The sequence below is a fragment of the Falco rusticolus genome, chromosome W (genome assembly GCF_015220075.1).
Source record: "Falco rusticolus isolate bFalRus1 chromosome W, bFalRus1.pri, whole genome shotgun sequence".
NCBI classification, from domain to species: Eukaryota; Metazoa; Chordata; class Aves; order Falconiformes; family Falconidae; genus Falco; species Falco rusticolus.
Window position 1 is genome coordinate 9,891,597 of NC_051209.1, and position 26,682 is coordinate 9,918,278.

General features: G+C 44.3%; 1 protein-coding gene across 5 annotated transcripts in view; it reads right to left on the reverse strand.

Annotated features, from left to right (window-relative positions):
• LOC119140747 (zinc finger protein 462-like) overlaps positions 1-26,682 on the reverse strand; it is a 97,604-nt gene that overhangs the window by 6,747 nt on the left and 64,175 nt on the right. For 3 of the 5 annotated variants that reach the window (XM_037372292.1, XM_037372291.1, XM_037372290.1), the window contains exons 7-10: positions 19,792-19,983; positions 12,670-12,928; positions 10,297-10,433; positions 3,146-3,369 (exon numbers count right to left, since the gene is read on the reverse strand). In XM_037372292.1, coding sequence (XP_037228189.1) covers positions 3,146-3,369; positions 10,297-10,433; positions 12,670-12,928; positions 19,792-19,983 — 812 coding nt within the window. Of the gene's footprint in view, positions 1-3,145; positions 3,370-9,589; positions 10,434-12,669; positions 12,929-17,834; positions 17,940-19,791; positions 19,984-26,682 lie in introns of those variants that run through there. The other 2 variants (XM_037372293.1, XM_037372294.1) reach the window with 2 other exon arrangements.

The following is a 26,682-nucleotide window of genomic DNA, read 5'->3' on the forward strand; positions in this document are numbered from 1 at the left end:
TCATCATATTTTCTCCCCGTACTGGTTTTGGCTGGGACAGGATTAATTTTCTTCATAGTAGCTTGTATGGGGCTATGTTTTGGATTTCTGCTGAAAACAGTGTTATTAATACAGAGATGTTTTAGCTATTGCTGAGCAGTGCTTACACAGCGTCAAGGCCTTTTCTGCTTCTCATGCTGCCCCACCAGCGAGTAGGCTGGGGTGCACAAGAAGTCAGGAGGGGACACAGGCAGGACAGCTGGCCCCACAACTGACCAAAGGGATATTCCAGACCATACGATGTTGTGCTCAGCAATAAAAGCTTTGGGAAGAAGAAGGAAGGGGGGGACGTTTGGAGTGATGGCGATTGTCTTCCCAAGTAACCGTTATGTGAGGTGGAGCCCTGCTTTCCTGGAGATGGCTGAACACCTGCCTGCCCATGGGAAGTGGTGAATAAATTCCTTGTTTTGCTTTGCTTGCACGCGCGGCTTTTGCTTTTCCTATCAAGCCACCTTTATCTCAACCCACGAGTTTTCTCACTTTTACCCTTCTGATTCTCCCCCCCATCCCACTGGAAGGGGGAGTGAGCGAGCAGCTGCGTGGAGTTTAGCTGCCCACTGGGGTTAATCCACAACGCCTTCTTCCTGTCCTGTTTGAGGAGGGGGAGTTGAGAGAGTGACTGGGTGGGCTTCTCCCTGCCAGCCAAGATCAACCCACCACACAGTAGCATATCAGCAAATAGGAAGCTACCCTAAATACAGCAGTGTGTTAGTATCATGTTCCTAGAAGTGACAGCTGTGTTGAGGTGCTCTGACTTAACAAGTTACATATTCAGATTTAAGCAAAGGCAGCCACATGCATGGCACTTACTGTGACTCAGCTCATGCACAGAAACTCTTTATGATGCAGTAAGCCAATCGTGCACCTAAGCCCAGAGAGTGGGCACAAATTAGCCAGATAATATTTAGAAAATATTAAAGAAAGACAGGGAGAAAATTATCGTTACTACTGGGAGTAGTCACTTCAGGTTTTTTATTGGAGAGAAGGAAGACCCAATGTGGTGGTTTGACCCTGGCTGAATGCCAGGTACCCACCAAAGCCGCTCTATCACTCCCCTCCTCAACCAGATAGGGGAGAGAAAATATAATGAAAGGCTCATGGGTCGAGATAAGGACAGGGAGATCACTCAGCAATTACCATCACAGGCAAAACAGACTCAACTTGGGGGAATTAAGTTGAATTTATTACCATTCAAATCAGAAAAAAACCCCACCTTCCCCCCACCCCTCCCTACTTCCCGGGCTTAACTCAATTCCCAATTTCTCTACCTCCTCCCCCCGAGCGGCACAGGGGAATGGGGGTTACAGTCAGTTCATCACACGTCTCTGCTGCTCCTTCCTCCTCACACTCTTCCCCTTCTCCAGCGTGGGGTCCCTCCCACGGGAGACAGTTCTCCATGAACTTCTCCAACGTGAGTCCTTCCCGTGGGCTGCAGTTCATCACACGCTGCTCCAGCATGGGTCCCTTCCAGGGGGTGTAGCCCTTCAGGAATGGACTGCTCCAGGGTGGGTCCCCCGTGGGGTCACAAGTCCTGCCAGCAAAGCTGCTCCAGCCTGGGCTCCTCTCTCCACAGGTCCTGCCAAGAGCCTGCTCCAGCGCAGGTTCTCCGCGGAGTCACAGCCTCCTTCAGGCATCCCCCTGCTCTGGCCTGGGGCCCTCCACAGGCTGCAGGTGGATATCTGCTCCACCATGGACCTCCATGGGCTGCAGGGGCACAGCCTGCCTCACCATGGTCTTCACCACAGGCTGCAAGGGAATCTCTGCTCCAGCACCTGGAGCACCTCCTCCCCCTCCTTCTTCCCTGACCTTGGTGTCTGCAGAGTTGTTGCTCTCACATAGTCTCACTCCTCTCTCCTGCTGGTGCAGAATTCCCACCACCACCACCACCTTCTTAATATGCTATCACAGTGGCGCTACCACCATTGCTGATTAGCTTGGCCATGGCCAGCGGCAGGTCCGTCTTGGAGCTGGCTGGCATTGGCTCCATTGGACACGAGGGAAGCTTTTTGGCATCTTCTCACAGAAGCCACCCCTGTAGTCCCCCCGCTACTGAAACCTTGCCATGCAAACCTACTACACTCAAGTAGAGGGAAAATCTTCCCAGCCTGATGCACTCAGTCAGAGGGGTGGGGAATAGTGCTTCTTGGATCTCCTAGGACCCTTGCTGTGGTCACTGGGAGATGTGCAACATTTCAGATACCAGTTAAACTGTAGAAAGATTCTCAAGTAGCAATAAGGATCAATAAAGGAAGACAAGGATACCAAGCCAACATAAGTTCACAGTGTTCATTTAAAAAACGCATTCAGTTTTGCTGGTGCTCTTGACACTCATTTTGTCATATTTTTTTTATTTTGGGGGGGAGGAGGGGGGGCAAAATGTTGTTCAGTCAACAAAGTGTGAACAAGTTTTTAGTGACAGTCAGGCAGCTCAGGTCCTGATACCTGGATTCAATGAGTTCTGTCTCCACAAACTAACAAAAAACCCCACTCTATAAACATGCCTCAGTTCTAGAATTTTGCTACTCTCACAGCAACACAGCTAAGAACCACAGAAATCCAAAGCAGACAGAAAGCCTGTGGAAAGCTTGACTTCTCCAAGTATGGATCAGGTCTGTACTCAGAAGGTTCCACACAAACACCAAAGCAGCCTTAACTTAAGCAGTAAGTTCTATCTTTCCCTCGTTAAACGTAAACTGGAATGTACTGACTTGTGTTTTTAAAATATGCATGGCATGTCACTTTGCCTAAGTTGCCAGATCAAGCTTACACTTTGGAAGCTCCTGTGAGTGTCTGAATCACATAGCCTTAATGTTGTTTCTTAACTTAAAAAAATAGCTCACAATATACAAATGCTTTTTTCCAGATAATCATACTCTACATTCAATAGTCAGTGAATTCTGGTCAATCTCAACAGCTTTAGAAACCCACAATCTTGAATTTCTAAAAGAATTCAGAACTTGAGAGAAACTGAAGCCCAGCACAGGCGCCTTCTCCAAATTTTGGAAAAAAAAATGCAAGTTGGCTATTCAGAGTGGACATGCAAATAAAGTAGATATAGCATTTGCAAGAAGTAGATTGTTACAAATTAAATCCCTTTGGATGTTACCTTGTGCTCATCTCGAAGATGAGTGCCCAGCTCCTCTGTGTGTTTGGTCTCATAGTAGCAGAGTTGACATTTGTAAGGTTTAAGTTCATTGTGTTTCTCTATGTGTTGCTGCAAACTCTCATCACTGGAGCAGGTAAAGGTACACTTATCACAGCGGAAAACAACTCCCTGCAAGTATTTTGACAGTTTGGAACGGCAAACTTCAATGGGAACAACCCGCTCTTCTGTGGGGAGAGGGGAATGTTTATTAAGTTTTAAGAAATAAAAACCATCAGGCAATGTGTCAACAGCTTGTAACATACCAGCCACGCAAGAAACAGGGTCTGCTATTTGTGTATGCAATCCATCTGCCGAGCTAAAACTGGACCAACAAAGAAATACAAGAAAATTCCCTTTCTATACAGAGAGAGTTAATCCTACATGACTACAAATGCAGGTGTCCTTGCAAATGTAACCACTCATTGGTGAACAGGATGGGAAGAAGAGATTTGGGGCAGATAAGAGCGTTGGGGCAAATTTGTGAGACAGAGTAGCAGAGCCCAGGAATATAAAAACAGACATAAATCAGTCAGACCAAGCTCCATTCTGGCTCAATACATGACACAAGCCAGTAAAAGGTGCTAGAACTGTAATAAACAGGGAGCATGTAGGGTGATTCCAAATACATCGCCCTCCCAGCTTCTGATGATCAGAGCTGGTATTCTCACCATCACATTTAATGCTACTCAAAGTGGGAGTGAGAGGTTGCGTACAGCAGTGTCTTCTCCTGAAGTTGGTTGTGCAGCAATCAGCCAGGGGCAGAAATTTTCAATACACCCTCAGCTTTTTAATAGTTAAGATTCAAAATCCACACATACTTAATTTCATGCTTCCCACGATTCTGATTATGCTACAAGCATGTATTGAAAATGCTCTCACTGAGTTATTAAACTCTCTACTTCCTTCCTCTCATACAAAACACACACTTTTAATAGGGCAGCACAATTAATTTCAGTCTTTCTATAGAGCCGGAATCCTGATGTGTGTAACATTCATCCACTGTGGTTCTCTGAGCTGTGCATGCAAGGGGAAATCCCAAATTTGACCTTTCAGCAGAGGGTCACCAGAAGATCTTCACTACAGCTTTTGTTACTCAACTGTCCTTTTGAAGTAGAACACTGAAATGTAGTACTATTCTTCCTTATGGACTGCAGATTAAAGGAAGAGTTTGATCTTCCTCATTAACGATATCTTCAAACAAAAATATTCCCAGGCCTGATTCTTAGAGGGTAAACATGAAGGGTAGGGGACTTGTGTCCATTGACACCTCTCTCATAATTTCTATAGGGAGGCAAGAGCTACATAATTCATCCACTTGTTTATGGCCAATGCATAACCCCCACTGCTCATGAGTCTAATTTTCCACAGCCCATCTAAATATTCCACCCTCCTCAGTTTCTTCTCCTCCCTGTCCTCCCCTTTTTTTGAACAAGGAAGTTTTCCTACCTCAGAACTTTCTCTTTGTGCACTTTAAAAAGTGGAAGTTTTCCCCAAAGCTATATCTGAGTGAGACTCTGAAAACGTGTGGGTCCTCTCCAGCTAAAGAAGTTGCAAAAAAATGCTAAGTTGTGTCCATTCAGGATCAAGTGGGAAAAGGGATGGGGGTGCACATGCTCTAAGACATAACAGGAGTTAAAGCTGTCATTTTGGACACATAACAAGAATATTTTAAAAGGTATTTACAGCTCTGTGCAACTGAATTCACTGAAATAAGGTAACCTGCTTTTAAAAGTGAAAAAAAGTTCCAACTAAAAGTTTTTAAAAAAGAAACACTAAAGCATCTGAAAATGAGATTTTTCTCTAGCACATAACACATGTTTTTAAAAAACACTAAAGCAGGGGATGGTATAAAAGGTTTTATCCACCACTTTGGAGCAATGCATCATCCTAATTCATATCAGTAAAACCCATCATCTCACTGACAATCACCCACCCACACATCTGCCAAATCACAGGCAACACAACATAGACTGACTTCCCAGCCTGATCTTGGACTTGCCTTATCACCATGGACCTGCTTGGCAATCACTGGATCTGGTTCTGACCTGTGGTTTAACTTCCTGGTTTGATCTTGGATCTGTATCATCGCTGCAAATTTGCCTGATGATCTGGGCTCTTGGTAGAACCTGGCCATCATCTCTGGGTCTGTCCTGCTTGCCTTGCTCAGGTACTGTGGGGCTGGGCCCTGGCCAGCAAGGCTCCACCCCTACTGTCCATGTTATCCTCCTCTACTCCCTGGGAGCAGCTGGCACTTGCTGCTCCATGACAGTAATGACTGTAAACTTAAATGTGCATGTATTCATGTCAGTGAGCTTAATCCAAACAATTAACTTAAAAATTGCAAAGTGATTTGAATTTAAAACATCATATTTAGCAAGGTGATGCTCTAATAATCTCTGACCACTTTAATAGCTGTCTCTCATCACACCCCCACCCCCATTTTCTATATTTGGCTACTCATTTATACACTTACTGTATCTGAGCAACTGGCAAAATTGCAACAAATAGGTGAGTTCTATCCAGAAACTGTGAAACTTAGCTTTGGCTTCTGTACACAAATTTCATTAAAGTTCAGCAGTGCCCACAAAGGCTACCATGTATGCGCTGTAAAAAGATGACATGCCATGGAACAGTTTAGCAAAAGGACTAAGGGGACCTCTGCCCCACCCCCACCTCCAGCATCATCTCTGAAGAAATTTAATCACTGCCTTAGATTGAAACATTTGGGCTACTTGTAATACAGATCTGAGATTAAATAGAAAAGCAATGAATGATGCGCTAAATATTTATAGTATGTAAAGCCAAAGCAGGCATATGTTTTTCTCACAACATAGGAAAAAAAAAAAAAAAAAAAAAAAAGCATTAACACTCTAAAGCCCTTATATATGAAAGTTTACTATTCCAGAGAAACAGATGACAATTCTATGAAATGGAAGGACAAAACAATTATTTATACCAAGAAAAAATAGTAAAATAAATACTAAAAAACAAATGCCTTGAGGGTTATAAACAAGAAACCCTAACTATTGATCTTGGTGGGTTGTGTTCAGTGCTGGAAAAATATCAGGGCATTTCATGATGGGAAAATTTGCTGGCAAGGATAATAAAAACTAATTGCACTGCTTGGACTAAATGAAAGGCCAACAGCTCTGCTGGGCACGTAGCAGGAGTTCACTCTCCGTTATGGAACTTTCAAGAGCTCACAAGATTTGCCTGTTATGAAGGCCAAGAGGAACTCAAGAGCCAAATCTCTTCTCATTGTTTGCCTGTAAAGTAGCTACTGAGTTTGTAATTTCCATACTTACTCCCTGCTTCAGCCCACAAAGGATGAATTGTGCTTGACCAACCAGACTGCCTTCTATGATGAAATAATTTGCTCAGTGGATGAGAGGAGAACTGTGGACATCATCTACCTTGATTTTTAGCATGGTCTTTGACATGGTCTCCAACAACATCCTTGTTGACAAGCTGGCAAGATTTGGACTGGAAAGATGTATCACAAGCTGGGTAGAAAACTGGATAAACTGAGCCATTAACTACCACCTTTTGAGGTAAGAAAAGTCAAACTGGCAGCTAGTCATGAGTGGAGTTCCTCAGAGGTTGATTCTGGGTCTGGTACTATTCAATATCTTTATAAATGATCTGTATGACAGTATTGAATACACCCTCACCAAGCTTGCAGATGACACTAAACTGGGGGGAGAGGTAGATACACCAGAAGGAAGAGCAACCTTACAGAGACCTCGACTGGCTGGAAGACTGGGCCAACAAGAATTGATTGAGGTTTAACAAAGATAAATGTCAAGTCCTGCACCTGGAACAGAATAATCCCAAGCAGCAGTACAGGTTGGGGTCTAACTGGCTGGGGTGGAACTCTGCTGTAAAGTACTTGGGGATCCTGATGGGCAGCAAGCTGAATATGAGACAGCAGTGTGCCCTGGTAACAATGAAGGCAAACCAATCCCTAAAAGGTAGTTATAGAGAAGATGGAGGTACTCCCTTCATAAGGCTGTGTGGTGACAGGACAAAAGGCAATGGGCACAAGTTGCTTCAGGGGCAATTCCATCTGGATATAAGAAAATTCTTCACCATGAAAACAATTAGACATTGGAATAGGTTATCCAGAGAAGAAGTGGAATCTCCCTTGCTGGAAATATTCAAGACTTGGCTTGACAGGGCCCTGGATAACCTAATCTAAGGTCCTGCTTCCAACAGATGGTTGGACCAGATGATCTCCAGAAGTCCCTTCCAATGTAGACTTTTCTATGATTCTATGAATCAAAGTTAAATCACTCTGAGGAACTGACTGAGCAGAGTAGGTGACACATGACAGAAGGCTGTCAGTGGCAAACTGGCAACATCCTGCTGGCCATAACACTTAAATGTTGTAGCTTGGTAAGAATCAACTTCTGTAGCTATTCACTAAGAGGCAAATAGTCTTCATTTCAACTGCATGCTGCCAAATCAGGGACTTGAGATGCCACCATTTTGAAAGCTATAATGTAAGTTAGAGATCTAGAAGTGTTTTCTCACTTTGCTGGAGGGATAGGGATTTTTGCATAGGAGAGAAGATAAAATGGATCAAAGCCTTCAGTCTTCTGACTTTATACTGCTTCCTTTACCTGGAGAACAAGTGTGCTTAGACCACAGCTTGAGACTGTCCTTGTTTTATCAATCCAAATGGCTACAAGTAAGGAAGGCTATCTGAGACTGTGCAACATCCTTCAGTCCTGTCTGCACAGCAGCACCTTCTTTCTGTGCACATTAAACCCCATCAAAATCCTCTGCTTTAGCTGCCACAATTAGACACAACAATAGGTTTTAATCTGGATATATACACCAGAATGAAAAATTTTAAGAAAGGACCTTAATTTCTTTACAGTCAGGGTGCTACATGCCTGAGAAAAATCCTTGCCCTTCCCTCAGGGGCCTATAAAACTTTAAAGGCTAAATTTTCATTTGCTTTAAAGCCTTTGATCTGTTTTACCTCCCCCAACACTTTAGTGAGTGTATAATCACATACCCTCCTATTACAGTTTTGCTTCAGCAGCACAAGGGCTCAAGGGTGCTTTGTGCAACTGAAGCCACAGCTATACAAAAGAACAGATCCGGTGTCACATATTCGCGGGTAACCACCCCTGCTTCCTAGCATTTGGTCAGAAACAGCTCTGTAAAACCAGCACAACTGCTTGAACCCATGAAGTGCTACTCCACCGTTGCATCTCGACATTCATAGCATTGTCTACTTTTGCTGGAAGCTTGCCTAACTAGGCCCAGCAAGATCTTCCTCTCTGTTTATTTGCATTTAAACTGTCAGAACTTCTCCGCTTGATCTTGGGCACAACCACATACCAGAAAACACGATCTCACAATATGGCCTAAGCCAGTATTTGGAGCCCCAGGGTTTCTGTTCCCTGCTCTCCCTCCTCCCCCTCCTCCCCCCCCCCCCCCCCCCCCCCCCTTTTCTCCAGAGGAGTAATCCTGCAGCATGCCCTGAAGCTGGGCAAAATACAACACTATGATACCTTCAAGGACAAGCTTGCACCTAAGTAAAAGCACCTCTTTGAACCCTTAAACTTACTAAGACAGCTTTGTTATATGCCTTTTGGGTCTTTGAGCAGCCCTTAGCCTTTTTCTCAAATGCCCCTTCAAAATAGCATATACAGCAGAAAGAAGTTTGAATGATATATGTTTACTTCGCTGCCATTGAAAAGTGTTTTGCTACAAGGGATTATGACAGTGGTTGCAATACCAGAAGCTCTCCAAGAAAAAGATGACATGTGAAACATGCTTGCTCACCAGCAATACAGTGCTCAAAAACTCAGCCCAGCCTGCAGGCTGGTAGAGTACTATCCCAACAAACAGGTTTGAACTTTGGCTGCTGACAGACCTACAAGCATCAAGTGTGATAGCTGTGGGCAGATGTACTGAGTCTGGCTGAGACAGGATTAATTTTCTTCATAGTAGCTTGTATGGGGCTATGTTTTGGATTTCCGCTGAAAACGGTGTTATTAATACAGAGATGTTTTAGCTATTGCTGAGCAGTGCTTACACAGCGTCAAGGCCTTTCCTCACCAGCGAGTAGGCTGGGGTGCACAAGAAGTCAGGAGGGGACACAGGCAGGACAGCTGGCCCCACAACTGACCAAAGGGATATTCCAGACCATACGATGTTGTGCTCAGCAATAAAAGCTTTGGGAAGAAGAAGGAAGGGGGGGACGTTTGGAGTGATGGTGATTGTCTTCCCAAGTAACCGTTATGCGAGATGGAGCCCTGCTTTCCTGGGGATGGCTGAACACCTGCCTGCCCATGGGAAGTGGTGAATGAATTCCTTGTTTTGCTTTTCTTGCGCACGCAGCTTTTATTTTCCTATTAAACCGTCTTTATCTCAACCGTCACAAGTTTTCTCACTTTTACCCTTCTGATTCTCCCCCCCATCCCACTGGAAGGGGGAGTGAGCGAGCGGCTACATGGGACTTAGCTGCCCACTGGGGTTAATCCACAACAGCAGGAATCTCAGCCCGGAGTGCCACAAAATATGTCTCTTCTGAGCTTGCCTGTAGTTAATAGAATAGGAATCCCTAATCCTGCTTTTATCTGGATTAAAAGAAAAGAAGAGAAAAAAAAGGGGGGGTGGGGGGGTGGGGGAGAGAAATAAACATTTTAATTTTTGTCTTGTTCTTAAAAATGTGTGAGGAAGATGTTATGAAGAGAGAAATTTCAAGCAAGCAGTCAAGGGTTATTTTTAAGCCTCTAGAGTTAACTGAAACCTTCCTACCACAGTGTTTATGACAGCAAGCACTTTAAAACACATACATAGCAAACAACCTTGGCCTAGATCCGAGTTGTAACTTAGTCTAACTCTTGCTAAATAGGTACTTGACGACTGTTGACCTCTTCTAGAGGAAAAGCTTAAAAAGAATTTTAAATCTGTCCCACTTCTACATTGGTAAACTTTTTATTTCACAGAAAAGTAAGATGTACTTAGGCCTGATCTAGTCAACATATCTGAGCTGACATACAGAGAACAAACTTAATGGATCAATCTGAAAGAGTGGTGTTCTGTTCAGCATTCTCTTTGTCAGATATAGATATATACAGGAACATCTTTACCTCTGTGCAGAACTATATGATCAATCATGTTACGTTTGTATTTGGTGTGATATAGGCAAAGAGGACAACGAAGGTCTTTGGGTCCTTCCTCAGGAACTGCCAAATGTCCAGCTTCCACGTGCATAGTAAAAGCAGATCTGTGAAATGGGAGGGAGACATGGAAGCAGTCAGAAGAGGTGTGTATGGAATGCTGAAGTGTCACAGCTCTATTACAGAAGCGTTGTATAAAATGGTACAGATACCACTCAGCCTTCGCTTTATAAAACCACATGGCATTTCAGCAGGACTACTCACATGGATATTACATGAGCATAAGCATTTGCAGGCTCATATCCCCAATAACCGAACACACATTCTGCACAAGATACTCTTTTGCAGTGATTGCTCTATAGTCACATTGCTATAGTTAAGATGGCAAAAGTATTTCCAACTTTTGTGCTTGTTACTTGCTTGACTTTGGCAAAGAGAGACATTTTAGCAAGTTGGGTAAAATCCTTTCAACTGTCCTAGACTTTGAAGGGTGAAAAAAATCTTATTTCTCATGGGGGGAAAAAAAAAATCCTCAACAGTCTCTCTCTTTATAAGACTAGCCCCACAACAGCTGAAATGTTCAGAGTCAATATGAAATAGACTTGCACCTACAGTAAATTTGACACCAAGCTGATTAGTTTGGATGCCTCAATTATGAGGACCTGAAAACTCAAGACTGAGAACGAAGAGTACAAATGAAGAGTACTTTTGCACAACAAATCTCATACCATTAGCTGCATACTTAAAAGATATGAGAGACATACACGCAGAGGAAATTAACTATGCACCTATCAAGCTATAAGGTCAAATACTAAAATGAGAGGTGTTTGTAAACTTGGGGGAATTAGGTCATTTTTTTTCCTGAGGTGGTGCTAAAGCTTGCAAGAGCAAAGCTGCTGGCTGCATTAAATTACAGAATTTAAAGCCCCTTTGAAAGTTCTCAAAGTCTGTTGGCTTGAATGCAAAACAGATTACTAACACAACTGGCTTTGGGCCTGATCCAATGGTCATTGAAGCCAATAGGTGAGTTTTTTACCAACTTCAGTGGATGCTTTTGTGTGTTTTAATTCTCTGTGGTGACTGTAAGTTGGTTTTTTTAATAAGAGCTCATGTGTGTATGTTGTACATTTAAAGAGGAAAGACTTAATCCCAGAAAGTTTGAGACTCCACAATAAAGAACACAACTCTCTTTATGTAACTATGAACATATGTAATTACAGCTTGATTTAAGGCTTTTTTTTTTTAATCCTGGTAGGAGAAAATGGCAATAGGAAAATGTGAAAAGATACATTGGACCTATCAAGAGTTGGAAATGCTTAAACAAATAATAATCTGCAGTAGCGATAGTAATAGTAATTGGAATTAAACAGCAAGTTGTGTCGTATAACTAGCAAGGAGCTGAAGCAACAAAACCTGATCCCTTATGAATGTATAACTTGAGGCTGCTCTTGTATGAGGTCTCTCATGTCTAACGTCCAGCATACAGGAGTTGGACTCGATGATCCTCATGGGTCCCTTCCAACTCAGGATATTCTGTGATTTTATGATTCTAATAGGAAAGGTTGAGCATAACTCTTCAACAGAACCTGTCTCCTTTATCCAACCACGCTACCTGTTTTCACAAATCTCCTAAGGACATAATAGCTTTGAGACCTTGAATGTCAGCTAAGGGGGCTATGACTGAGGGTTCAAAATATCCGAAGGAAACTGAGAAACAGCACAACTGCATAAACCTTTTTTTCCTTAGGGAACATGGCTTAAACATACACCTGAAACTTTAAATTATGCAACGTTTAATTGGATTTGCTGAAATGTTTCTATATACTATCAGGCACTTTGGAGCATGCTTTATATCTCAGCCAGATAAACTGTGGGGGGTAGGTATTATGAGAGCTTTCTTCATAGAGGGAATAGAAATTCTATAACCTACCTAGAATATTTGACTGCCCCATGCTTCATACTAACTGTTCCAAAAACATGCCTTATTTTTTTGAGAGAAAACTCCTCATACTTGATAGTGAGGACCAGCATCTAATTACAAATTGTGAGGAGGAAAAAAACGCCACTCTTTGTACTATTTACTGTAGTGAGTACAGCCTACTGCAAGTGTTTCTCATGCTTGTCCCTTCAGCAGATGGTACAGGCTGTTATAGGAATGAAGAAAAATAATTAACACGGCTGCTGCTGTGATCTGGTATGGCATTTCCTATGTTCCTCTCCCTGGTCACCACTGGTCATGTGTCTCTTAGGTACAGCCAGTTCACACAAAGATTTCAGAAGTCTTTTGAAGCGCTAAAAATATACCATTAGAAGTTCAGTTTGTTTGTTTTGCACAACACTTACTTAAAGCCTGTATAAAAGGAACAATCTTTGCACTTGAAGAGTTTCTTCCCTCCATGCTTGTCACGGTAGTGACGTCGAATGCTCTGTATGTAACCCGAGGAGAAGTCACAAAATTCACAGTTAAGGATAGCTTCTGTTTTTTCCACTCCTGCAGCACTCCCAGAAAGTGGGATTCGGCTGATATTGTTCCTGGCCAGAGCTGCAGACTGGTAATGGTTCAACTGTTGCTGAACATCAGGAGGTTCCGAGTATGAAGAGTCTATAAAGAAAGAGGGAGGGTTGTCATTCCAGGTGGGTCAATGAAATTTAAAAAGGTTCCAGGCCTGCTCCAGCAGACAGTCTTCTGAAGAAATAAGTGGATTACCATTTCTTCATCTAACCCGATTTGTATTCTACAATGTAAAAGGTGGTCAGTTGAGCTTAGACTTTTAAAATCTGATCTGGGGAGCGATAAATATATGAGAGTAACTTATTAAAGACAGAAAGAAAAAGGAAATGGATACAATATTTCCCTTGCCCTTATACAACCCAACACAAGGCTGTCACACCATTTTAATGATATTTAAAAAAACACAGACTAGATATGTTTCATCACACAAACTGAAAACTAGAATACTTTATTTAAAAAAAAAAAAAAAAAAGGTGAGTCTTGGAAGTTTCCCAATACTTTGATTTGAATGTGGAAGTTAGGAATTCAGCTACTTTGTCCTATCTAATCCACAACTGCCCATGAATGGTACAAATGAAAGCAGACAAAGCACAGATGAATTTCAGTGTGACATTCCTGAAAAGATAACAAAAGGCTCTTTTCTTAATGTTTTTGAAAAGGAAAACAAAAGATGATTAAAAAAAAAAGTCAGAATACAAAGTATACTAGCCACCTCATGTTTTAACAGGTACTTCATTTCCAAAGTATAATTCCCTGAGGCTGCATATGTATGAATTCTCTAAAACACATACTTGTTGGAAATTAACCAATTAGTAAAGAGAAACAAAAGGCAAACAGGCCTGTACAGCACTCAGTGTCTGGACTTCATCTGTTTTCAAGAGAGTAAAATGGTTGCTTTCTTTCCTCACTGGCATAGAGATAGCTATATATGCTTTAGAAATGAAAAACAGGCCAACAGCAACAACAAAAAGTACCAAACAAAACCAAAACTTAAGGAGGAAAATGACTCCAGGCTCCCCAGCTTCATCATCAGGTATACAGCAGAGACATGAAAGCTTCTGGTAAAACAGTTCAGGGTTTTTTTTTGTTTCTTCTAGCTCAGTTGCATGAGCAGAGACTGGATCACAATATATTTATTCTCTTTCTTCTCATTACTTCTACAGCAGGTTTGCTCACAATGAGTTCTACCCGTTCAAATCTTAAGGCCCTGTGTCACTCTCAGCTGCTTCCAGCCTGCCATGAGGCAAACTGTGGGAAAGAAAAAACCCAAAATGTTATCCCATAAAAGAAGTACACAGCACTCCTGCTCAAACATATTTAAGAAATACACAGGCAGCCAGTGGTGGCTGGAGAGGTACTTTGTGTGTGTGTGTGTGTGGTACATACACCTCTGAAGGGAATGCAGCCTGTGTGGGCAACCCATGCTGGAGCAGGCACACAAGGCAGAAACCGTTACACATATCACCTCAACCTTCTACACCACCCAATTCCTTATTAGAGGAATTTTGACAGACTGAGTGTAACTTGTGAAAATAAGGGAAGATGAGACTGGAGAGGAGAGAGGATAGGTGTTTATGCGTTTGTCTAAGTGTCATCTTTTTTTCTCAACGCCCAAATCAATGATGGGAGGTTTGGGCTGGTTGGCAATAAATTAACACAAGTGAAATTTCCCAACTTTAAACTGTTTTTCCCACAACGGTAATTAGCAGAGAATGTGGGCAACACCGGGAACTGTCATGGGCTGGATCTGGAATAATTGGAATGATTTTGAGTCTCCAGAAGGAGCCTTGATTCTGCTATTGGGAATTTGTGGTGGTGTACTGTGGTGTGAGTGGTGGGCCCATTATGTGTTTGGGGGTGAGTGTGAATACTGAATAGCTGGGAAAAGAAGGGTCCAAAGGGACCCAAGAAAATGGTACTGGTATGGGAAGATGATTGGGAGGAGATGGGATGGTGCTTGCTTCATGTCCATGTTCTAGTTGCCTGGAACCTGGACCACCTCCCAGTACAGACTCCAAGAAAATTAGCCTGGGCCTTGCAGAGAGAAGAGGATACATATAAAACACTAGGAGAGAGATGTGCTGCTTTCTGTGAAGGTATGCCAGCACACGTTGTAGGTAGGCTTCAAGTGGAGCTCCAAAAATATTTGCAAGAGAAGTTGCAAATCAAGCTGCCATTCTCTCCCAGAGGAACGGTTTGCTAAAGGAAGCAGTAGCAAATGCTCAGTGCGAAAGGGAGAGCCTTAATCAGACTTTAGTACATAGTGGTGCTAATTAGCCAGATTAAAGACTAATGCACCGAGCCACTACAGGAACAGTCAGTAAGCACACGTTGACTGGACTGGGATCCTTAAACCTGGGATGATGATATTTGGGACTCTAATGATGAATTAATAACAGAAGCCTATCAGGCAGCCCCTAGTTACTGTAATTAAGTAGACCTGTGCAAACAGGGGCATTGTTCCCCAGAACATGATCACACAACAGGTTCTTTACTCAGAGCAAGATTAAGGCTGTGTGGGAAACTTACAGCCAACACACTCGGGAAAACTGCCTTGCAGTGGCTATGGAGGTACTGAGAAACCAGAGGAGGAGGGATATAGCTGATGGCTCAGCAGAGCAAAGCTCTTGGGGGTTTGTGTCCTATGCCCTATGTAATGGGGGTGGGGTTGGGGATCAGCTGACAGAGGGATATGTTAAGAAATGGTCTGATCTTGCTGCTCTCAAAAATAAGATATCCCCATGGAGGGACTGGGAAGAGGGAGGTGATCAACTGCAGTTGCTTGGGTTGATGGAATGTGTTCACAGGCAAAGGGGAGGAGGAACCCCAGTAAGGCTGTGGCCACTGATGCCATGGCCCAATAGCTCTGATGGTTAGACAGTTATTAACGCCCTTTTGGTATCACCTGACAGCTCGGTGCCCTGTTGATCAATGAGTGACCTATATGTACTGTACTAGGAAGAGCATCGTTGGTAATGTCTAAAGACCAGTGGTCTGGTTGACCTCGGAAAAAACATCAGGAAAATATGGGAATTCTCCATGCTCCTACCCTACACACTAGGACTTATGGATGGTCCTGAAGGAAAAGGGGGAGAATATGGCTGAGTGGGGTGAAAAAAACCCATTAGGTATCTAGCACTGTGAGTCAAGGAATTGCAAGTGCAAGGCAATGTTCAGTTAAACCATTAGCTCCTCCTCCTCCTCTCACCTCCAGCCCATATACTGTTTGGGTGCCTGAACTGAACTTACCGTATTATAGGGGCCTCACCACTGGCCTGGCAGAAAATGGGAGATAACTGAATCTATTGGACTATCTGGATACCTCAACAGTATTATGCCCTAGCACACACTGCCCTCATGCAAAATACCCTGAGTTTTGACATATGCACATCCCTGGTTATAGCCAACTGACCAAATCTGTATATCAAGTAACCTGGAAAGAATCAGTTTGAACAGGCAGAGGAACAACAGCAAGCTTTTGAGCAGCTCAACCAGGAAATAGCCCATGCCATGGCATTAGGACTTATCTGGGAAAGTAGTGATGTAAAACATTTGTTATATACTAGTGCAGGAAAAAAAACAGCATCATATGGAGCTTGTGGCAATGAGCCCATCAAGATGGGAAGGTGGCCATTGGGATTCTGGAGCCAGAGTTACAAAGGGGTAGAAAATAATTATATCCCTCCAGAATAAGAAGTCCTGGCTCCATATGGAGGTGTTCTGTGTGCCACTGAAGTATTAGGCACAGAGCAGGCACTGTGGTTATGCCCCAGACTGCTGGTCCTGAATTTTATGTTTAAGGATTCAAAATCCACTGGCGGAAGAGCAACCACTGCTATGTGGCAAAAATGGGTCCTGGCTCTTACCCAGTAGGCACATACTGGTTCATGCTCCAGATCAGGATTAGTTCAGCTTGTTAGTCAGTGGCCAGCATATCAACAGTAGAAGGAACACTAAACTCCTTGGACAGTTGATGCCCCAGCATATGATGAATTAAGTGTAAAAAATAAACGGAGTCCATTTACTGGCAGATCCTGTAACATCACAGCAGGAAACAGGAGATGACAAGCCACTTCCTGGAACCCCTCTACAGGAGAAGCTGCATCACACAAAGTGACTGGACACTCCAATCAGTTTGCAGAGGTAATGGCCTTGAGAACATGCTCCTGTGCGTGTGACTGACCAATAAACCTCTACAATGGAAGAAGGCTCAGCGGAGATGGGCAAGGGTGACATGCCCATGAAGCTCAGAGACTAATGCAAAGAAGTTGATTTTATCTCAATATAAAGGGGACAGGAGGGTGGCCTTTGTTTTAGATAAACATCTATGTCAGTTGAGTGAATCAACTGGTTGTGTTCATTAAAAGGGTGTGAATGTCTCCTGTAGTTAGCCAGACTGGGGGTGGGCGTGGGGGGGTGGCTGATCCCATCATAAAATATAAAAATAACTAGCAAAAGAATGTCAAAGAGAACAACAGGCTTGAGCTGGCTTCAACCCACATTTTCCTTCCTGACAATCATGGGGGTGGTCACATTATAGAGATCGGTAATGGGAATCACATTGGTATTGTGATTGAACTGTGTACTGCAATTGCTATGTTTTGCTAAGTGTAACTTATGCTTGTATTCTGTTTTCAGTTTTCGGAAGGAGTAACCAGGGAACTACAGGCCTGTCAGTCTGACCTTGGTGCCGGGGAAGGTTATGGAGCCCATCATCTTGAGTGCCATCAATGCGGCACGTACAGGACAACCAGGTGATCAGGCCCAGTCAGCAAGGGTTTATGAGAGGCAGGTCCTCTTGACTAACCTGATCTCCTTCTATGACAAGGCAACCCACTTAGCGGATGAGGGAAAGGCTGTGGATGTTGTTTACCTGGACTTTAGTAAAGCCTTTGAGACTGTCTCCCACAGCATTCTCCTGGAGAAACCGTCTGTTCATGGCTTGGACGGGTGTACTCTGCGCTGGGTAAAAAGCTGGCTGGGCAGCCAAGCCCAAAGCATGGTGGTGAATGGAGTTACATCCAGCTGGTGGCCGGTCACATGTGATATTCCCCAGGGCTCAGTAGTGGGGCCAGTTCTGTTTCATATCTTTATCAACGATCTGGATGAAGGAATTGAGTGCACCCTCAGTAAGTTTGCAGATGACGCAAAGATGGGGGGGGGGGGGGGGGGGGAGTGTTGATCTCCTTGAGGGTAGGAAGGCTCTACAGAGGGATCTGGACAGGCTGGATCGATGGGCCGAGGCCAACTGTATGAGGTTCAACAAGGCTAAGCGCCGGGTCCTGCACTTGCTTGGGTCATAACACCTCCATGCAACGCTACAGGCTTGGGGAACAGCGGCTGGAAAGCTGCCTGGCGGAAAAGGACCTGAGGGTGCTGGTTGACAGCCGGCTGAATATGAGCCAGCAGTGTGCTCAGGTGGCCAAGAAGGCCAACGGCATCCTGGCTTGTATCAGAAACAGTGTGGCCAGCAGGGCTAGGGAGGTGATCGTCCCCCTGTACTCAGCTCTGGTGAGGCTGCACCTCGAGTACTGTGTTCAGTTTTGGGCCCCTCGCTACAAGAAGGACATGGAGGTGCTGGAGCGTGTCCAAAGAAGGGCTACGAAGCTGGTGAAGGGTCTGGAGCACAAGTCCTATGAGGAGTGTCTGAGGGCATTGGGGTTGTATTCTGCTAACTTGTAGTGGCAAGGAAAACCAATTTGGGCAGCAGCAGAATGGAAAGCAATGCAACAGCTGAAACAAAGACCTATTTTAATACATCATATTAACTCGCATATCCCAAATTCAAAGGTAACTCAAGAAGAGAAACAAAATAAGCAGGCCAACCACTTGGCTCAAATTGCCATCAAAAATTTGGTATGGGAACATAAGAGAATTTATTTTTAGCCAGGTGTATTGGGTTTATGTGGCAAAATTTTGGTAGCATAGGGGTGCTGCAGGGGTGGCTTCTGTGAGAAGACACCAGGAGCTGCCCCCATGTCCAACAGAGCTAGTTCCAGCTGGCTCCAAAATGGACCCAAAGCTGCCCAAACCTGAGACAATCAATGGCATTGATGGTGCCTCTGTGATCACATATTTAAGAAAGGGTAAAAACCCACTGTGCAGCAGCCTTGAGAGTTAGGAGTGAGAAAAATAGGAAACAGCCCTGCAGACACCAAAGTCAGTGAAGAAGGAGGGGGAGGAGGTGCTCCAGGTGCCAGAGCAGAGATACCCCTGCAGCCTGTGAAGAAGACCATGGTGAAGCAGGTTTTCCTCCTGCAGCCCATGGAGGACCACGCCAGAGCAGCTATCCTCACTGCAGCCCATGGAGGTCTCCATACTGCAGCAAGTGGATATTCCCTAAAGGAAGATGTAGCCCATGGAGAAGCTCACACAGGATCAGGTTTTCTAGCAGGAACTGTGGCCCGGGGGGGGGGAGGGAGAAAGGGGGGGAAGAGGGGGGGTATGCTGGAGCAGTCTGTTCCTGAAGGACTGTACCCTGTGGGAGGGACACCACACTAGAGCAGGGGAACATCATGATGAGGAAGGAGCACCAGAGACAAAGCGTTATGAACTGATGGCAGTCCCCATTCCCTGTCCTCCTGCAACACTCAGTGGCTTCACTAAACTGCTCTGCTAACAAGATAAAGGGGTGTTTTTAGAAATGCAAATGGAATTAGATGGTCTCTTTCCCACTGACTTAATGGGATCTCTGCCACTGAAATTTTCCCATGTTGTAAATCTTTGCTGAAAAGTAAAGTTAGCTTGACTTATTCCGAAGGCCAACCATTGGCAGTATAAGTTAGTAAAGAATAAACTGGTGAGATTCAACTGCAGGTCAAATACTAGAACACCACCTTTATGCTTGCTTTTCATGGAACTTTGGATTTTTCTTAATTGCTGCCTTAAATTTTTTTTAAATAAATATATTAAGTAATATTTTAGACAAATTTTTGCTCTAAGGCACCTCTTACCATTAGTGTCCTCCACCGCTTCAGCAGAGATGTGTTTCTTGGAGGTATGGTAGCCAAGTGAAGGTGAGAGGCTGACAACACGGGGTCTTGGTAGTGTCAGTGCTTTCCCATGCACTCTCAAGGAATGATCTTTCAGCTGGCCGATTGTCATGGTGGAAAATGTGCAGGAAGAACATTTGTAGGCATGTTCACCTGGATGAGTGAAATACAGGCAAGTCATCAGCTCACAAAAGAAACAAAATGGGATCCCCATTCTTTTCCTGCTGAACTCAGCAGGAAAATTCCTACCGTTTCCTTCAGTGTGAGACTTATTCCAAAGAGAAAAAACTATATACATCTCCCTGTTGAAACAGTCTGGACTCTGCAGGTACAGACACCCACTTTGGGACCAAAGTTTTTTTTTTCTGACAACTCTAGAACCTTGTTAAATGGCTGATGCAAGAAAACAAAGACCAGACTCTTAGCATGTCTGTGTTGTACAGTATAAGAAAATAGAATCTTGGATTCAAAAAGAGCTACCAGACTAGAGCATTTCCAAATTTCTTTGGGAGGAAAGCAAGGGTGAAGTCCTCTGTGTTTTTCCATGCAACACATCCAGAATCATTACTAAAGAAACTAGAAAAAGACTATAAAATGTTAACTAAGGTTCTTGAAAAAAAACCACCCAAAATTTAAAAAAAAAACAAAACAACAAACAAATCACCCACTGCCGCCTCCTGCACTTAATTTGAGGAGGATCCCATTTTCCTTATATGAAACTTGCCTCCAGGCAGGAATGAGCTCCATAGAAGTAGTAACCAAGTCAAAGTTGGTTTACTACAAGAAGTGGACATGGCAATACCAAAAGCAGTACATATTTATAGGGCTATGGGAAAGTATACTATGGAAAAATATTAAAAGAAGTGAAAGAAGAGAAATAATGAACAGTAGAGAATTTGGTTCCAAATACATTCCAAGTCATAAAGACAGAATACAATAGGAAATAAATTCCCAAGACAAGATTCGTTCTGTGTTAAGTATGGAGGCACCTGAAAGAAAAAGTGAAATGTCCAACCTAAGTGATGTGATATGTGTGGCAAGTAATTATTCTGGAAGTGTTGCTTCCGGGTAAAAGGGCCACACTGACTACATGCAAGTTGTACATAAAATGACAAAATTAATACAAGAGTGAAATATTCATGAACATTAATGGAAGGATAAGAGCTCTGGTTAGGAAAGAGACAGAAAAATGTTTTCCATTTCTCAACAAATTTAACAAACAAGGTTCTAGAACAGAATGGTTTCAAACATCAGAAATAAGTGAACAAAAAAAAGAACAAGAGAAAAAGAAGTATCACAGCCAGTCATACAAGCACATAAAGAGATTAGCACTCGTTCTATATGAAAATACCACACACACACCCCCCACAAAACTATGCTAATCACAGAGACAAACCATAGACTCTTAGAAATACACATTGGTGTACCTGAAAAAGATCAGTCTGAAATGTTGAAACAAAATGCCACACATGGTTTCTTTTCAAATTACATTCTGCACCTGAATATTATTGCCACAGAGGTATTGTTGGTTTACAAAGATAAAGAAAACAGTTTTCATAAAGCATGCATGATGGACTGATTAACATGAAAGGATGAACTAAAGACAAAAAGATATAAACCCCTAATATTTGCTAAATATAAACGATTCCTGGCAGGCATCAGTTGAGTTTTAACATAAAATCACAATAAGAAATTAAATAAAATTGAAGACTACTACAAATTAAGAAATTAGAAGACAGCTAGTAACTGTATTCCCTATTTATCAATAACAGTTCAGGTGGACAGTACCATGTGAAAATGTGTTTGGTTTCAGAGGCAAAACTATAGTTTTCATTAGTGTGATTCCACAGAAAAGTTAGGAAATTTTCTACTGTTAGTTTTGAATCTCATAATTATTATTTTGAAATATATAAATAAGTGTATTTTCACAATTTTTCTATGGGACTGTCTCAACACCTGAAATGTATCCAAAGCATCGTGTCCCAGATGATTTAGACTCTGGGCAAAAACTCTAGGTTACAGTCTGATTCAAAGTGAAAACAAATTACAGCACATTCAGAGATACTACACACAGTTCTGTTCTATGCCAAAGGAAGCAGTACATACTGAATGAGAACAAATGCTAGATGCTTACAAGAACCAAATGGCTTTGTAAAGGTATGTGGAAGGAAAGTTACTGTTCCTTTAAGGGTATCTGGTCAAGGACCTTTTTAAACACAAAAAAGGATAATAAGAAAAGGAGGAAGACATAAACAAGAACATCCATAGACACAAACCTGGCTGAAAAATGATAAGGGAGTCTGTGATGAGAACCAAACCTGGTTAGTCACACTATGAGTGTGAGAATGTTTATTCCAGCAAGGTTATCTTGTCAGTTGGGAAACCAAGGGAAAAAGAGGGAAACCAGAAACAAAAATATACAGAAACAAACCTGACAGAAAAAAACATGGAGACAATGACAAGAAACAAACCTCACTAGTCACACTTACTGATGGGCTACCAAGAAACCACAGGCTCCACTTCCAGGAAGATCAACCTGGACTTTGCAACTGATAAGACTGCAAACCCAGGGGGATATCCTGGATACTGGACTGGGAGGGGTGCAGGAATCTATAGAAGTATACAAACTCATGAGGTGACATGCAAGGGAAAGGGGAAGCAGGAAGGAACAAAAAGAGTGGTAGACAGAAAGGAGTATAAAAGGGACCAGTTGCATGTAAAACAGGGCCAGTTGGTACGCTTGCCTGACTGAGCCCTGCACCTGATCACCACAGTCTGTCCTTTCTTCTTACATCTTCTTATTAAATCTTTTCTTAAATATCTCTGCATAATCTCACTCTGTCCTGTGCGCATGTGTGCTGCAAGGACTAAGTGCCAGCTACCGGTGAGACCTGTGTGAATGGAATCTGGTGCCAGCTACTGGAGTCAGACTGGGAGTGTAGGTGCCCCTGGACTATACTGGCACGAGTGGGGGTCTTTAACCTCCAGCCACTGGGGTGGGAATGGTGTGTGTCTTGACAACCAGCTACTGGGAGGGACTGGTATGAGTGAGGAGAGTGAGAGGCTCTGTGCCAGTGGCTGGAGCATGGATCACAGCCCATGTGCCTGGTGCCAGGCTTCCTCAAACTGAGCGTGCACCAGGTGGGTGTGTATTCACTAGCAAATTTCAACCTGGACTAGCCACTGGTCCCAGTGGCCAGGCAGAAGGAAGTCCTGGGCTGGAACTGCTGGAGGAGGCAGCTGATCGTAACATCCCTTAACAGTTCTAGCTATTATGTAAGAATGCGTTTTATAATAAATGGAGTTTGACCACTCCCCAAAAGATAATGGACATGAGGAGGCACGTGGAATTTTACAACCACCAAGGCACTTCAAAAAAAATGTATGGGCATTATGCACATCTCTAAGAATAAATAACAAAATATCTACGAGAGAGAGTGAGGAAAAACACCTTTAACAAATGAAAGTCATAGAAATACTATATTACTGGAAGACTGGTGAAAAAAATCCACAAGGCTATTATTCAATAGGATATATTGCTAAAGAACTTACTGGAAACAAAACAGGAAAAAGAGTCCCAGAGAAAGAGAGCACACTACAAAGAGGGAGACTGTTTTGAACTCAGAGAAGTATATGTGTGACACAGATAGCACATACTCTAAAAGAGCATGCATGGCAAAGAAACCATGAAAGAGCATGTGACCAACCCAGAAAGACCACACGTGACCCAGAGAAACAGAGCATGAACAAGCCAAAGAAAAAGACACCCAGAGAAGGAGACAGAAAGAGCATGTGATCCAAAGAGGCAGAGAAAGCCTGTAACCCAAAGAGAGAGTGCATGACCCTGAGAGAGAAAGCACGACACAGACAGAGAAAGTGGGTGTGGTCAAGAGAGACAGAGAGCAAGCCTGACCCAGAGAGAACATGAATGTGGCCCAGAGAGAGAGGCAGTGTGAACCAGATAGAGTGCAACCCAAAGAAAGATATGAAGTGAGTGTGATACAGAGACAGAGACCCAGAGAGAGCAAGTGCAACCAAGAGAAAGAGACAGTGTCTGACCCAGAAAGACCAAGAAAGTGATGACAGAGAATGTGACCAAGAGCATCACCCACAGAGACAGAGAGAACATGGGGGGAGGGGGGAGAGAGCATGACCTAGAGGGGGGGGAGACAGCATGACACAGAGGAGGGGGGGGGTGCATGACCCAGAGAGTGTGTGTGACAGAGAGAGAGAGAATGGACCATAAAGAACATGTGAGGGGAGGAGAGCGTGTGTGTGACTTAGAGTGCACTAGTGTGACTGAGAGAGAGTGTGACCCAGAGAGAGAGAGAGAATTGGAGGGAGAATGCACAGTACTCAGAAAGAGGAGAAAGAGAGCTTGACCCAGAGAGAGAGATGGTGAGGATGGCCCAGCAAGAGAGCAAGCATAGCCCAGAGAGAAAAAGTGATCCAGAGCAAAAGAGGGGGAAAAGACCACTGCCCAGAGCAAGTGACCACTCATACATAGGGGGCAACTCAAACAGAGAATGAGTTTGCATGACCCAGAAAGAGAGAGAAGCGCAGCTCAACCCAGAAAAAGAGCGAGCAAACCGCGGTGGGGGGTGGGGTGGTGTCCATAGGAAGAGAGAGCTTGCAGGCCAGAGAGAGAGGGAGAGGTCAGACAAGAATACATATGAGAGAGACAGAGGGGTGAATGTGGACAAAAGGGAGGGAGGGTGTGCATGACGCAGGGGTGGTGGTGTGGTGGCCCAGAGAGAGAGAGCAAGGAAGACAGAAGAGGGAGGGGAAGGGAGAGAGATAGATGTCCGGGGGGGGGGAAGAGGCAACCAAAAGAGAAAGACAGGCAGAGGTCAACCCAGAGAGAGAGCAGAGAGAGAGAGGGAGAGAGGGGTGGGTGGACCCAGAATGAGACCCAGAGAAAGAGTTTATACAAGAGAGAGAGGGACACAAAGAGCATGCCAGAGAAGTCAACCCAGAAAGAGCAAGAGGATGACTCAAAGAACGATGACCCAAAAGAGAGGTACAGCAACCCACAGAGAGAGGGTAACCCACACAGAGGGAGAGAAAGAGAGAGAAAGTGAGAGAGAGGTCAGCTAAGCAGGGGGGGGTGGGGGGCATGAAGGATGGGGGGAGAGAGAAGACAAGCCAAAAAGGGGGTGGGGAACCAAAGGGAGGGAGAGGTGGCAACCCAGAGGGAGAGGTGGCAACCCAGAGGGAGGGAGAGTGGCCATGATAGACGTCAACTGAGAAAGAGAGAGATACCCAGAGGGAGGGGGGAGGGAGAAGTTTGGGGGGTAAATACAAGAGGTAAATACAGATAAAGGTTTGACCTGAGGAGAAAAAGAGACAGATTAACCCAAAGAGAAAGGGGAGGACAGGGAGGATGATCCAGAATGAAAGAGAGCAGCCCAGAAAGAGGGAGAGGGCAACCCAGAGATATAGAGAAAGGCAGGCAACCAAGAGAGAAAGACAGATAGAGGTCAAACTAAAGAGAAGGGGGGGGGGGGGGGGGGGGGGGGCAGACTGAGGGAGGGAGGGAGGGAGGGAGGGAGAGGATTACCCACTGAGGGTGGGTGACCCATAGGGAGCAATCAAGAGGGCAACCCAAAGACAGAGAGAGCACAATCCACAGAGAAAAAGAGAGAACACCTGACCCAGAGAGCGTGGTCCAGAGAGAGAAATACTGAGCATAACTCACTGAGAGAGTGGGTGTGACAGGTGAACCCAGAGAACATGAAAGAGGTTGACCCAGAGAGAAAGAGTGAGAAGGCAGCCCAAATGAGGTGGCAGCAATGCAAGGAGAGAGTGCAAAGAGAGAGGGTAACCCACAGAGAGAGTGTGACCCAGAAAGAGGCAGAGAAAGGGAGAACACAGGTGGCAAAGAGGCAGAAAGAGAGGTGGAGAGAGAAGGGGAGAGGGGGTGAGTAAGAGAGGATGAGGTCTGGAGTGGGGGGAAGAGAGCGGGTGTGAGAGAAGGCAATCCAGAGAGACAGCATGGTACACCCCAGAGGGGTGTCAAAAGAGAGAGAGACATCCAAACTGTGTGTGAGATATCAACCCAGAGAAAAGAGAGGACAGAGTGGCCCAGAGAGAGTGAGCAAGAGGAAGGGGAGGGGCAGCAAGCCATAGAGACAGGGCAACCCACAGAGAGGGAGAGAAGGAAAGATAATGGCCAAGAATGTGATAGAGATGGACAGATTGGCAGTGGGTGGGGTGGGTGTGTAGAAGATGAGCCAAAAAGGGGGTTGGGGACCAAAGTGGGAGAGAGCTGGCGACCCAGAGGGAGAGAGAAGGTGCAATAGGTGTCAACCCAGAGAGAGAGATGGGGGGGGGGCCACAACCAAGAGGGAAATACAGATAAAGGTTGACCCAAGGAGAAAGGGGGTGGGGTGTGACACACATGACCCAGAGAGAGAGAGGGCATGAGAGGGGGTGTGAGCCCAGAGAGAGGGAAGACATGAGACAGAGCACATGTAACCCAGCGGGAGGGAGAGACACAGAGAAACAGATAGTTTGTCCAAAGACAGAGAGAAAGAGAGCAATGGGGGGGGGGGGGGGGGGGGGGGGGGGCAGCAGCATGGGTGTGGGGTGAGTGACCCAACAAGAGAGAAAGAGAGAGGCTAGCCCAGATAAAGCAAGAGAGGTTGGCCCAGAGAAAGAGAGAAGACAGCCCAAAGGAGGTGGCAGCAACCAATAGTCAGCAACTCTCAATTCAGAGGGAATGAACAAACACGACCCAGAAAAGAAAACCAGAGGGAAAGAAACCCAGAAAGAGAAAGAGGGTGCTCAGGGTGTGCACAGGGTGTGTGGGTGTGACCCAGAAAGAGAAAATCAGAGAGAATATGTTGCCCT